The sequence below is a fragment of the Heloderma suspectum genome, chromosome 2 (genome assembly GCF_057233095.1).
Source record: "Heloderma suspectum isolate Gila_16-S chromosome 2, 16-S_ref, whole genome shotgun sequence".
Classification (NCBI taxonomy): Eukaryota; Metazoa; Chordata; class Lepidosauria; order Squamata; family Helodermatidae; genus Heloderma; species Heloderma suspectum.
In genome coordinates, this window is record NC_139459.1 from 100,821,461 (window position 1) to 100,835,960 (window position 14,500).

The 14,500-nt window shown below is 42.5% G+C and overlaps 1 protein-coding gene across 5 annotated transcripts in view; it reads right to left on the minus strand.

The window, feature by feature from the left end:
* Window positions 1–4,680: 4,680 nt before the first annotated feature.
* The window catches only part of C2H9orf85 (chromosome 2 C9orf85 homolog), a 34,129-nt gene continuing 24,309 nt past the window's right edge, over window positions 4,681–14,500 (minus strand). For 3 of the 5 annotated variants that reach the window (XM_084834316.1, XM_084834315.1, XM_084834317.1), the window contains 3 exons: window positions 13,209–13,336; window positions 9,185–9,298; window positions 4,690–6,133 (listed from right to left, as the gene is read on the minus strand). In XM_084834316.1, the coding sequence (XP_084690442.1) occupies window positions 5,962–6,133; window positions 9,185–9,298; window positions 13,209–13,336 (414 nt within the window). In that variant the 3' untranslated portion in view covers window positions 4,690–5,961. Of the gene's footprint in view, window positions 6,134–9,184; window positions 9,299–12,703; window positions 12,921–13,208; window positions 13,337–14,500 lie in introns of those variants that run through there. The other 2 variants (XM_084834314.1, XM_084834313.1) reach the window with 2 other exon arrangements.

A 14,500-nucleotide genomic window follows, 5' to 3' on the forward strand; every position in this document is an offset into this window, starting at 1 on the left:
TAGTCATTTTTTCCAGCAATGTTGCTGCTCATTGAAAGGATGTTTGTCAGATGTATATTACTCCCTTGAGTAAAACTGGTTGCATATGTCCATCAGGAGTCTAGTTTCTCAATTCCATGTCAACATTTCAAAGCAAATGTGCACATTCATTGCATTTGCCAGTGTCCGCACTGACGCAGGGATGGCAGGAAGATAGGCAACAACTTCTGCAGCCAACGTCTGAGGCACCCCAGGAGAGCTCTTCCTTGGATAATAGCTAAATATGATCTTTAAGCTCAGAGTCCAAATTTCCATTTCCTATTTGACCAGACAGTCAAGCTATAAACTGCTATACTTAGACGTTTTAATTAATATTTTTTTTACGCAAGCCTGGAAATGACTGAAGGCAAAGACTTTGAGAAGCTTGTGCCACACTTTTTATAACTCTCAGGCTTAAACATTTCATTTGCTTTTAATTCATAAACATTACTACACCGGCATGTGCTATTTCCACCATTTCACACCCTAGAATCGGCCATTTTATAATTTCATGTATATTTTGCACCAGAAATAGGATCCAAGCAACACTTGGCCTCAAGAGCCTTTTTCCTAGCCCAAAAGCTGTGGCTGTAAAATCCTCCTTAGACCCAAAATACTGTAACTACTGGCTTGTCATTAACATTCCCTTCCAGGCAAGGTGCTTGAGCGGTGGTTGCCATGCAACTTCAGGCACTCTTGAATGAGACTGATTGTCTCTCTGGACCAATTTCAATCAGGCTTCAGGCCAAGATTTGGCAAAGAAACTGCCTTGGTCAGCCTAGTTCTCCTATGCTGGGAGGACAGGGGGAGTAAAAAAAATGGTAGTTCTCCTGGACATCTTGGTGGCTTTCAACGTTCCATGTTATTCTTCTGGCTGGCTGGGCTTGAACTGAGGGCAGCTTATAATGATGTTTCTCCGACAGCCAATTTCACAATAAGCTCTGGTGTGTGTGTGTGTGTGTGTGTGTGTGTACGCAGCTTGGCTCCATGGCACGGAACCCACAGGGTTCCTCTTGTCCCGCATGCTGTTAACATCTATAGGTTAACTACTGAGTAAGACCATCTGAAGTGTCATCAGCATGCAGATGACACCCAGCTCTGTATCTCACTTACATCTGAGATAGTGGAAGTGCTGAATCAGTACCTGGGCTCACTAATGGTCTAGATGAGGGTTTAATAAAATGAAGTTAAATCCAGAGAAGACAACAGTGCTTTTGGCAGGTGGGTCATCTGCCTGGGACAGTGCATTTAACCTCTGCTAGATTGGTTTATACTAGGGATGTCAGAGAATTCCGCCACGGATCTCGGGGAGGCCAAATGCCAGTGCATTTGGCCCCATGAAATCGGTGGTGGAACGGCCTGCCACCCCCCCCCGCCACCCCCCTGGGACGAGACTTACCTGGGGCGGATCTTCCGGGCGGCGGCGGCAGCGGCAGCGGCTCCGGCGGCGGTGCGGCGGCGGCCGGTCTTCCGACCGGCTGCCACCGCCACCATTTCCAGTTTTTTTTAAAAAAAGACGTGATAGGCTATGTAAATCTTTACATAGCCTATCACAGCTAGGTTAAAAAAAAAAGTGATAGGCTACATAAATGTTTACGTAGCCTGTCACGTCTGACTTTTTTTTTTAAAAAAACCACGCGTACGCAAATGGCGGTGGCTACGGCCGCCGCCATTTGTGTTCCTTATTTTGGCACGTCTTAGTCTATGTCAAGATTTACGTAGACTAAGACGTTGAAAATAAGGGGAACGCAAATAGCGTAGCCGCCATTTGCATACGCGCGTTGTTGTTTTTTTCAAAGTCAGACGTGATAGGCCACGTAAACATTTACATAGCCTATCACGGCTGACTGCAGGGACCGGATGTCCGGCTGCTGGCGGAGCCAGCTGGCGGAGCCAGCTGGCGGCTCCACAGAATCCCTGTGGAGCGGAGCCGGCCGGCCAGGATTCCAGGGGGAGGGACGGAATGCCTCCCCCCCACCATCAACATAATCCGCGAACAGGTAAGTGACTTTCGTACATCCCTAATTTATACTCCCCTTAACCTTAAAGGAACAGGTTCTCAGTTTAGAGGTGCTCAGAAATCCAGCTCCCTCACTTGATATGCAAGTACCTTTTAGCAGCTTAGGGTAGTGTGGCAGCTGGGACTACTACTGCAGAGGTAGCCCAGCCAAAGAAAAGGGATAAATACCCTGGTCAGGATGAACACCAGCCTTAACACGGTGGCTTCCCCTCCCAAATCTAACCAAAATGGAATCCTCCTGGAGTGCCGCACCCATGGCCACCATACTTCACAGCAGTTTTGTAACACCTTGGGGGTGTGCAACTCGTGGACTGGGTATATTCACACCTATTACCTGACTTCTATTGTGCAGTACTTCTTCTAGTGGGGCTAATTGGGTTGTATCACTGAAGTACGTGGACGTGACCAAAGTCCACAACCCAAAAACACAATTGCTTGCTGGAATGTCTCCCCCATTCCAGGTAGAACTGTCAGTACTTCATGTTTACACTCCCACATGGGGCCACACTGAGCTTCTTAAAGCAGCCTTGCACAATACTAAAGAATACTGGGGTGAAGCATCTCCCAGGCTCATATGCCCAGCACCCTGCTAACAAAGCTGCTGTGGCTAAGCAGTAGGAAAATCTCTCACTGGTGTTTGAACAGGTGGCTCTGGCTCCTAGTTAATTTCCAGGCACAATTCAAAGTGCTGGTGCTTCCTTGTAAAACCAGGGAAGGAGAACAGGCAGTCTGTGGGCCAAATGCAGTCACACGCCTGAGCCCTGCTCCCCCACAGTTAAGCTTGGGAATAAAAGTCTTCCGTTGTAGCACAGCAGGATGTGTGTGTGTGTGTGTGTGTGTGTGTGTGAGAGAGAGAGAGAGAGAGAGAGAGAGAGAGAGAGAGAGAGAGAGAGAGAGAGCCAGGGTGGGAAAGTTAACTCTCCCTACCTGCCCAAAATTGGTTTCATGACAGGACCAGCCCTACATTAAGCAGAGTGGGGCAGTTACCTCAGGTGGCAGATGCTGGAAGGTGGCAGTAAGGTGTTGCAGAAAAGACCTGTGTGCCACATGACCTGCTGTGCACCCCTAAGCTAGCCTGCTGCCTTCAGGTTAGGGATGTACGGACTGTGTAAGATCTGCTCTGTCTGTGCTTTGCAGATTGTCAGGCGCCTTTCGTTCTGTCATCCGCCCACAGATGGATGCAAATACTTTTTTTCGTCATGCAGAAAAATACAGAAATATTTTAAGTATTTACATAATTTACCTCAGTACGTAACATTTAGCGTATTGTCCCCCATTCCATTCAATGTTTCCTCAGCAGAAACTTACGTATTTTTCTATGGATTTATATGCGTAAATTTTGGGAAAGTAAAAAAATCATCCGGAAGTCCATGGACTCCACACGGCCTGCGGGGGGCACTCTGCAGTAGATTCCGCCGCAGGTTGGATCCTTAGAAATCCGAGCTCATTTTAATCCATCTCAAATTTCTCCAGCATCCCTACTTCAGGTGCAATGGATAATGTTGTCCCATCCACTGTAATGAAGAAGATTCAATTACTAACCTAGTCAGCTTTTGTACATGGAATGGGAGAGGTCACCATCTTGTCCTTCAATTCAGGCAGGAAAATGGGCCTACCCTCCCACACATGCAACCATTAAGGGGCGGGGAGCCTAAATGCTGCAGTGCGAGGGACGTGTGTGTGTCGGGAGGGGAGTAAGTGTGTGTATGTAAATGGGGGCTGAGTGTATGGCTTTGGCTCTGCAGGTAATGCAGACCTTGGGGTAAAAAAGGTTCCCTGCTCCTGCATAACGCACTACACTGCTTAGGACAGAGGTATCTGAAGGACTATTTCCAGATAAGGCTACCCGTAAACTGAGCCCACCTTCTGAGGCACTCTTGCACATGTCCCCACCATTTTGAATGTGGCAGGGGGTGACATGGCAGAGGGCTTTTTATTATTACTACTACTTATATACTGCTTAATTTAATAAATCTGTAATGTGCCCCATTTGTGGAATACTCTTTTCCCCAATGAGGTTTGCTTGGCAGTCCTTTGATATCTTTTCAGTGATGAACAACCCCCCACCCAACCCCAGCCCTGCCAAGTTACTATTTTACTCTGGCCTTCCCCTGATTATGTTTTATCAGACTGGGTTGTAGCACCAGCTGTCTGCTGTCAGGTATATTTTCTGCTGGTGTTTGCTGTTTTTTTAGAACATTTGCTGCTGTTGCTGTTTTTACTGTGTTTTTATTACTGTGTCAGTTTTTATTATGTGTTTTATTGTTGTACGTTGCCTTGGAAGGGCTCCTGCCCTGAAAGGCAGCCAAGAAATATTTTAAATAATTATATAAATAATTTTCCCAGATCATTTAAAGGTGAAATTTCAATCACTAAGGATTGGTTCTATGCTTCCCCTTTTAACTGCTTTTAGATTGTATCATTTTGACTGTATTGTGATGTTTTCTAGTCTGTAAGCCATCCTGACATAACATTTTCTGTATCTCAGAATACAAGGCATAAACCACATCCAGATTTGTGCTGTGCCAATATTAGCTGAAGCAACTCTAACAAGAAGTGCAGTCAGAATTCTTGATTACAATTTCCTTTCATATGGAAAAACCCTTAATTTTGCAAGCATGCATATCCAAGACCATATTTCTGACAAAATAAGGAACCCTGAACGCATTCATATTTTAATGCAAATTGCTGAAGAGAAATAAAAATCAATTACAGAAATGTGTCACTAGGTGATGCTCTCTCTTTCTTGCTTTGCAAGGGCACAGTCTGTCTGCAAACTGATAAAAGGTAGAGATGGAATATAGAAATAAAAATCAATGGGTTTGATCCAGACTTGTGCTTAGTGGAGTTCTACTTGTGCTGGAAGACGGGGATCTCTGGCTGGGGGGAAAAGTAAGTCTTTCAGCAAATAATGTAACTTATGTAGATGATGCCCATTGTGCCAAATGGATAGAGTTCTGGTTTAGAATGAATCAGTTATGAGAAAATTATTTTCCGATTTTCCCATTTCACTACAATCAGCAAGGTTCCTCTAACTGTGGTCCTGAAATTTTGATGGGAACAAATCTGATTTTCTAACAGTACTGCCACTGCCACTATTGTTTAACATATTTCACATCACTGAATTAGGCACTGTACAACAAGCTTACAGTATGATCAACAGGAAAAAGATCAAGTAAGAGGACAGCCCTATTGCTTTCAGGCCGTGTTTATGGGAATCCCAGAAGCATCTGGTTGGCCACTCTCAGGAGGAGATCGGGCTCTATAAGCCTACCCCAAGCTGATACCTTCTAGATGTGTTGAACTACAACTCCCATGCTGGGGATGGGTGGGAGTTGTAGACCAACTTTGGGAGGGCACCAGATTGAGGAAGGCTGGACCAATCAGACCTTTGGTCCAATGCAGCAGGGATCTTGCTATGTTCTTATGACAGCAATGTTTTTGGAAAGAAGTAGCAATTATTGGGTAGAGGCAGGTTTTCAAGTGTCAGAAAGTATACAAAAGGTGGAGCAATGATTCAGAAAAGGCTTGCTGACGCAGGCAGCACAGAGCAGGGATCTGATGAAGAGGCAGTTACCTGACCAACAAAGGTGTTTAGGCAAACAGAGCAGGATGGCCGGGAGCACAGTGGCTGTGAGCAAGAAGCAAAGGATACACTCAACCTGAATGCAGGGCATCATGCTACTCAACATGTAACATTTTTTTAAAATATAAAGGTTTATTCAATTGCAGAACTCTCTAGCAGATTTTGTTCAGAAATTTAAGAAAATGCAGTTATAAGGTTTGTGCAGACTATTCCCAAATGTCATGAGCCTTACACTGCAAAAGTGTGTGACTGAAAAAAAAGCAATCGTCTTTCCTTTAGAAATACAGTCTTCTGGTTGGAAATGGAATCTGCATCAAAACCCTCTTTGGAGAGATCATTAGACTCCTGTTCTTTCAGTTTTATCCTGCTTCACAAGTAAATCCAGATCTTCATCCTCCATGCCACTTAAGTTCAGTTCATTGACATCCTCAAATTCACCCCTTCCATTATTTCTCCTTTGATCGTTTTTGGAAGGCTCATTCTCGGTCTTCTCTAGGCTTGTCTGAATCCTAAGACAAAATACACACAGTATCATCTGTCAAGCTGAATTTTCAGAATGGGATGTGATGGGGGAGAAGAGACTTGTTTATATATACATATATATATATATATGTTTCCCACCTGACACAGATCTAGTGCAACAATGAAGAGAATGAAACCTCAAGAAAACATTGCAATCAGTCAGAGTATGGTGGCCCAGAATTAATGCCTCTTGCTAAGCAAGGAGAAACAGCAGGGAGAAGTGTAGTAAGAGCAGTTGTTCTCTATAGCAATGCAGGTTTGGTTTCTTTTTTTGGTTTAGTGCATTAGTGATGAACCATCATTTCACAAATCCAAGGCAGGATTTATTATCTCTCTCTCTTATAACACATTACTTAATCCTATTTAGAGTTCCGCATTCCAAAGCGGGCAAATGTTTTAGTCACAGCCTGTTGACAGAAATAAAACTACACAGTTAATATAAATCTACATGCTATTTTCCTAACAGTGGCTAAAATCCAGGTGTTCTTAACTCCTAGTTAAAGTGTTTAAATGATAAAATGCCTAAGCAATTGTTAGCAGGAAACAAATTCTGAAATATTAAGGCAATAGTATTACCTCCCCATACATTCTTTTAAATGTGGTGTTGTTTTTAACACTGCTATACTTGTGTTCGCCCTGGGTTATAATGGTAGTAGCACTATATTCGACTCTTCTTGAGGTGGGGGACAGGAAAATAAACCTGTGATCATTAAAAGAAAAATAAATGTGCTCTTAAGAGTGAGTGTACAATATTCCCAGAGCGTAAGAAAAAGACAGAAAAATGTTGATGAAATTAGAAGGCATTATTGTGGATGGAGGTGGTAGCCATGCCAGTGTTTGCTGCCCCATTCTCTATTTTTAAGGCCGAGATCAAGTAGGTGCTCCCCAATGCAGCTAGAAACATTTAGACCTGGTCTGCATAATCAAACAGCCCATGGGTTGTTTGTAAGCCTGTAGGAGTGGGCGAGCACACTACCTCCCTCCTACCCCAACTTTCAGTTACAACCCAGGAACACCCCATGATGTGCAAACCTGGAAGCTCTCTGTTGTTTAGGGGTAAGCAGCCAAGAATTAACCTATGATTTGTTGTTGGGTTAACTTTGGGTTGCTTAACCCTAAACAACCCAGAGTTTCTGGGTTCACACAGCAAGAAACAGCCTAGGAATGGAGTCTTCCTGGGTTGTTAATTGAAAGCAGAAGCGGCAAGTGGGCAGAAGGCAGTGAGCTCACTTCTGTGTGTCCCCCCCCAATTCCTGAGTTAAACAACCCAGGAATTGGCTGTGCCATGCGAACAGGGTCTTAGCCCCTACAACTATTTAAAAATAAACTTTAAACCATTTACAAAATAGCCCAGACATTGGATGTGTGCGGGACTGTCAATGTGTGAGAGTGCGATTGTTCATTAGTGATGTTACTATCCAACAGATGTTTAACAGTCAACACAACATCGTTCCACAAAATTGCTATAGATATGGTAGTTAGGAAAACAAATGGAATTTCCCAGTAAGAAAAACAATGAATGCTGAAAAAATGCTATACAACAGAACGATTGAGAAAACTCATAGCATTTCTGTAAAGAGACCAGTCCAATTAATTCTAGTAGTTCCATCCTAACAATTTTGATGGAAAGATGCAGCCAAGGTGTGAGCATTTGCAGTAGTAAGTTCAATTCCTTGATTTTTACTTTATTATTACATTTATATCTCGCCTTTTTTTCCTCTTGCAAGCAACCCAAGCAGCTTTCATGGTCATCTTCCTCTCCATTTTGTCCTCACAACAACCCTACCACAAGAGGTAGGTTAGGCTTAGAGCGTCAGTGACAGGCCCAAAATCACCCAGTGAACTTCAACGCTCAGTGGAGACTAGAACCCAGATCTCCTGAGTCCCAGTCCAACACTGTAACCACTACACCACACTAGTTCTCGTTATGTGATCAAGCTTGCTACAATTCTCCTACTGTACCCTCTTCTGTTCTACCAAATTAGTTTGGCTTCTCTATAGACAAGGAAAATATTTGAGCTTGTGATTAAGACAGCTAACCTACGTACACTCATGTGGAAGCACTGAAATTAATGACTCCTCCTCTCCCTCAACAGTCATCAAGCAGCAGCTATTCCACCTTGATACAGCAAGGGGGCAGATGCAAAGCAGGGCCACTCCATCAGCTTTGCTGAGACCCCAGCTCGTTACTGAGAAGCTGAAAGGAAGGTGCAACAGACCACCCTAAGCGCAAGTGGTCTTAACTCAAACTCCAATACCTACACCCAAAGTGAGATGGAGATGTTTTGTGCAAAAAGATGCAAGAGTTGCACTCTGGCCATTTTAAAGAGTAGAAGCAGAACGTACAAGTTGCTTGTACTTCTCGCCAACATCCAAAGCTACCTTAAGACTGGTTAAGATCATTCATGTCATGTACTAGTAAGTCCATATGACTTAAATGCATACACACATCAAATCCAAGCCGTTCACATAATCCACAGAATAAGAAGGGCTTGCCAATCTCACTTGCTCCCATCGCTATGGTGAGTGGCTAGCAAGACAAGCCTGAGGCTTCCTCCCCACCCCCACCCCATCTCCATCCCCAGAGCTCAGTAGAAACTGGGAATTTGTTGCAACTTTGTGCTTTCTTCCACTCCACTCCAAGTGGTAAGGGAATGACAAAGGTGTGTGGTCTTGTCTCGGTGCTGGACCGGCCCTCCAAGACTCTGTTAAGCACAAATACAGCTTGAGCTCCTCCTCCCGCTCTGAGATGGAGAAGGCTGGGACATTGTTCTTACACTGGGCAGCATTTTTTCCCTTCCTTTCCCCAGCTCCAAGCTTAGAGGTGGAGAGACAAGCAGGGGATGTTCCCAACCTCAGGTTGTATTACATAGGCATAGCACAAAGTCAGGGATAAGGACCCTGCCTGTTGGAGGCGGGGGGACCCTTGGAAAATGGAGACTTTTGGTTGGCCACCGAGGCCAGCTCACGTTTGTCAATCTCTAAATGTAGGGAATCTAGGTATAAGATGATCCCCATATTTTAAGTGAAATGCTTACGGAATCACAATTTCTTCTCTCTTTCCACATTTTGCACATAGAGCTAGTTCACAAGCACATGGCTTGCAGATAATGTGGTATGAATCCTTCACAGTCTTCTGCAGACATTTCACACTATTAAAAAACAAAACAGAAGTACAATTAAAATAATTACTATAACTATTTGCAACCAAACTTTGTGATTTAGCTTGCCAGGCAGCAACTTGTGAAGTCACTATAACCAGAATACCTTTTCCAAGTATCAGATGCCAGCGCAGGAGTAGATATGCAAGATTTTCAAAACGTCTGAAACCATGGGAGTGGGGGCTGAGTTCTCGAGAAAAGTATATCAAATATGCAGTACCTATTTTCTTATCAAAACTAAACTTACTTTACTATTTAAGCCCATTATAAAACAATAATTTCATGTTTAAGACTATGAAATGTGTATATCTTAGTACATATACCGTTCAGTAGTTATTGACTCAAAGTTTAATACAGCAAAGTAAATTACAAATATATTTTGGTTTAGAGAAGGAGGTGCAAGCTGCTGCATATCAAGGTATCCAAGTGTTTATTTTGTTTGTGCCAGTTAAATAGGTAAGTAGAGATGTTATGGTGCAGCAGCATCTAGGCCATATTGCACCATACACATGATGCTTCAAGCAGCCATCACCACATTTTCATTCTACATTCAACTCATGCATAAAATTTTCTGTCTGCAGCCAGCTCTCATTAGTTCCAAGGGTTATAAAAAGAGGACTACTACCCAGTTGATTTAAAGTCATGGAGGTATACATGGTTAACGTCTTCACTCTGAAATGAAGTTAGGGCCACATGGTACAGGTCAGGTGTTTGGGTTCATTAAAAAGGAGAGCATTCAGAAGTGTTCTCATAGGAGCATCATATGTTAACAGTGGGAAGAGCACTACAAGGCCTCCACATTCAGCACATACTGAAGAGCATGGACCTCATGTCTAATTCTTAGCTGAGTCAGGACACCTTTCCTCTCTGCAGTTCTTAAGGAAGTACTTCACCATGATTGGAGTTCTGGTTTGAATTCAGTAAGTTTATTATTGTCCTGGGTTTCCTCCAGCTCTTGAGAAATCTAGATTCAGATTTGAAGAGAGCGGGATAACACTACATGGGATTTCTAGATAAATGGCATATTGGGTTGTTATCTTGGCAGCCTGGTCAGGTGGTTCATTACCTTTCATTTCAATATGTTCAGGACCCAGTCTACAGAGCAACGTGTCTCCAAATAGAAGGGAAGTCATGGAAAGCAATAAAAGTTCGAGCTGAAGGAGTTTAAGACTAGCAATGAACTGCAGGAGTCAGCATATAAGCACACATTTTTCCAAGCCTAGGAATGTAACATAATTCATGGCCAGGGATATTGCAACAGTGTTCTGCAATAAATACAGATTATTCTGCTGGGAGCTTTTTGGCTACAGTTTCATGTGAGAGTTCAGAGAACGGGATAAAAATAAAATATAGGTTAATAGAAACCATCAACAGTGTTGTAAACAAGAGTAAGATTTTACAACCTTGCCTTAGAAATAGTATTTAATCTCAATATTATCATGCAAAAATAGAATTCTTATTGTTAGTAAAGAAAAACTCAGAAAATAAATATCCCTATAATGTAATTTAAAAAGGCAATACATCTGAAAATTCAGTTCAATATTATATTATTGAAGACTTAAACTTGATAATTACACCATACACAGTACAGTTGCAATCCTATGGAGTAAGTTCCATTGAACTCAAAGAACTTGGAACTTGCTTCCAAGAACACATGCTTAGGATTGGACTGTGAATGTCACAGTAACTGAGGACAAAATTAACAATCCTACTTCCATATTTATTTATATTCTACTACCTCCCCAGTAAATAGATACTTGAATACATTTGCATAATTCAAGTTCATTTCTCTAATCAGAACAACTGTCTGAAAGATCCATAGTTTTCGATTCAGAACATTCACTTTGAGCTTCAAAGGGCTGTATCCAATATTAGTTCTACTTAGAGCAGACCCTTTGAAATGAAGGGGACTTGAGTTAGTCATGATTAACTTAAGTCCCCTTTCATTTCAATGGGTCTGCTCTAAGTACGACTGACACTGGATACAACCCATAGACTCTGGTAAAGTTGAAAGCTTGCCTGAACTGAAATATGTTTCAATTTTCACATACACAGTGGTAAGAAAAAGTTTGTGAACTCTAATGGTAATTACATAAATTCCATAGTTTTACCATGATAGCCTTCGTGAATCAAAACCAGGCCTTTTCTAAATATCTGATAGGGTTTATATTAACCAATTCTGTGTCTTGTGAAATACAACGATGTATAAATTAGGCAAACACTGAGTACTTAAGAGTCAAGGTATGTGCAAAAGTAAGTGAACCCCTGGTTGCATCAGCTCAATTAAAGGGAATAATTAGAATCAGGTGTTTAAGGTGTTTAATTAGGTAGATTTTCAGGGGTGAGTGTGGGAGGGCCCCCCACCCATAAAAGGATCAGAAACTTTATGAGTTTGGTCTTCATTATACAATTGTGTGGAAACATGTCATGCCACAATCAAAAAACATCTCTGAGGACCTCAGAAAAGCAGTTATTGCTGCTCATCAGTCTAGAAAGGGTTATAAAACCGTTTCTAAGGATTTGAGATTCCACCAATCCACTGTCAGACAGATAGTCTACAAATGGAAAAGGTTCAAGACCACAGTCACTCTACCCAGGAGCAGTATCTTCCCAAGAAAAAACTCGCACATCATCCAGGAAGTCAAAAAGAACCCCAGAGTAATATCCAAGGATCTGCAGGCCACTTGCACCTTGGCTAATGTGAGTGTTCATGACTCAACAATCAGAAAAAGACTGAACAAGAATGGTGTTCATGGGAGGATAGCCAGGAGGAAACCACTGCTCTCTAAAAAGAACACTGCTGCCCATCTGAAGGTCCTTAAATATCACATACATGATACCCAAGACTTCCAAAACAATGTCCTCTGGACAGACAAGTCAAAGGTAGAATTTCTTGGCCTCAATGAGAAACGTTATGTTTGGCAAAAAAGTAACACCAAGTTCGAACAGAAGAACCCCATCCCAACCGTCAAGCATGGTGGTGAGAATGTGATGGTTTGGGTCTGCTTTGCTGCCTCAGGACCTGGATGGCTTGCCATAATTGACACAACCATGAATTCTGCAATGCATCAGAAGATTCTAGAGGAGAATGTTAGGTCATCCATCTGTGAGCTGAAGCTGAACTGAAAGTGGGTCATGCAAACAAGACAATGATCCTAAATATACAAGCAGATCTACAAAAGAATGGCTGTGGAAGAAGAAATTCCATGTTTTAGAATGGCTTAATCAAAGTCCGGACCTAAATTCCATCGAAATGTTGGGGCAGGACCTGAAGTGAACTGTTCAAGCAAGGAAGTCCTCAGATATCATTGCTGAAGCAGTTCTGTAAAGAGGAATGGGCCAAAATTCCTCAAAACTGATGTGAGCGACTGACCAGCAGTTACAGGAAACACTTACTTGAAGTCACTGCTGCTCAAGGGGGTGCTGCCAGGTACTGAATCTAAAGGATCACATACTTTTTCACACCTGGGTATTGAATGCTGAATCAGCTGTGGATAAATAACTGTTGAAAAAACATCATGTTTGTGTGTCATTTGTTTAATCAGGTTATCTGTTGTTCTTTATCTAGGATTATTGGGTTAGATTAAGATCTAATAACATTTCAGGTTGGAAATATGTGACAATCTAAGGCGTTCACAAACTTTTTCTCACCACTGTAAGGTTGTCTGTGAATCAGACCCTGCAGCTGCCCCCTTTAGCAAAAGTTTAATTTGGTAGAGCGGGCAGCAGATAATATTTAGCACCATGATCTGGAATGCTTCACCTGCTGATGTTTGCATATCAAGCCTCTATTAAAAGCACAAGAGCAGGCCAGGCTGCTTTCTTTTTTCTGGCCAGATGACAAACCCTGTTCACATGTTATTTCGCTCCTTCATTGATGTACACACACAGCTTATTTTACTTGAAGCAGAAGATGAAGAAGTGTGGGACAAGCGAGAAGCAAGAGGAATCGCAGGAGGAATGTGCTTGGCAGACTCTCAGACTATACTCCTGGACGAAGCACGGACATGGTTCTGTATTCTGCAACATCTGAAAATAGTTTTCAAAAATCAAGTCCTAAGACTGTTGCTTGCTTCAACACTGTAGCAATGCTCTTTTCACTAATACTTTGATCTCTGAATTTGGATCCAAGAGATTTTCAGCAGTGTGAATTGGTTGCAACAATATTTTGAACACATTGCTTTAACTAGTATTTCAGTCCTAATTCTGAAAGAAAATATTTCAGCAAGAGGTTTTTTTTAGTTTTCCCCAAATTTTCTATTCATATTTCAGTGGGAGAGATAAAAATGCAGAAAACTTCTCTTCAAGAATTTTTCTGCCACCCCCCCACCCGCTGGCCTTCACATTTTTAAGTGGAATGAGATATCTGAAGCCACTGCATTCTGCATTGCTGGCATGAAAAGCACCACAACATTTACAGTGGCCTGGATCCAGATAAGTGCTGGCATGTGATGAAGGTGACTTTCCCACCCCCTCTTCATCCCACCAGGCTGCTATAAAGCTGATCCGGAGGGTTAGGAAACCACCCTGAATAGGGTGGGCTGTGGTGTGCAGGACTGAGAGGGAAGCGGAGGGAATCATCAAAAATCCAGTGGAGTCAACTTCTGTACTTGGAAAGATAGTTTTTTTCTCAAGTTGCAAAATGACCATTGATTGAGATCTAAATAGCTTTTAATGTACACAGAACCAGCTGTGCGCACACCCCAAACACTTGGGAGTACAGGAAGTCAGCCCCCACTGAAGTCCAAGTGCTTTTTAATCTCAGGGATTTACTCCTGTGTATAGGACTGCACTGCACCCTTAGTCACAAACCTTGTTTCAAACACACCCTTTCCTCTAGCAATAGAGACTCTTTGAGTAACACTGATATGAAACTTTTTAAACAAAGTTAAGCCCAAAGGTTGTTTACAAGATAACTGCAAGGCATGAATCACCTTGTGAGGCAGACAAAAAGTATTGTCACTTCTGAGAAGCAAACTACCACATTTACACACAAATGCAGGTAACAAAGCCCTGACTTGTCTTGCTTTGTTGTTGTTTTTAATGAAAAGCAGGCTTGAGAGGCTGCAATTGTGAGCAGGTGAGCACAAGGGGGAAAGGAATGATTAAACCAACCTTCCACAACCTGGTCCCCTCCAGATGTGTTGGATGCCAACACCCATCAGTGATGGGAGTTGCAGTCCAACACATCTG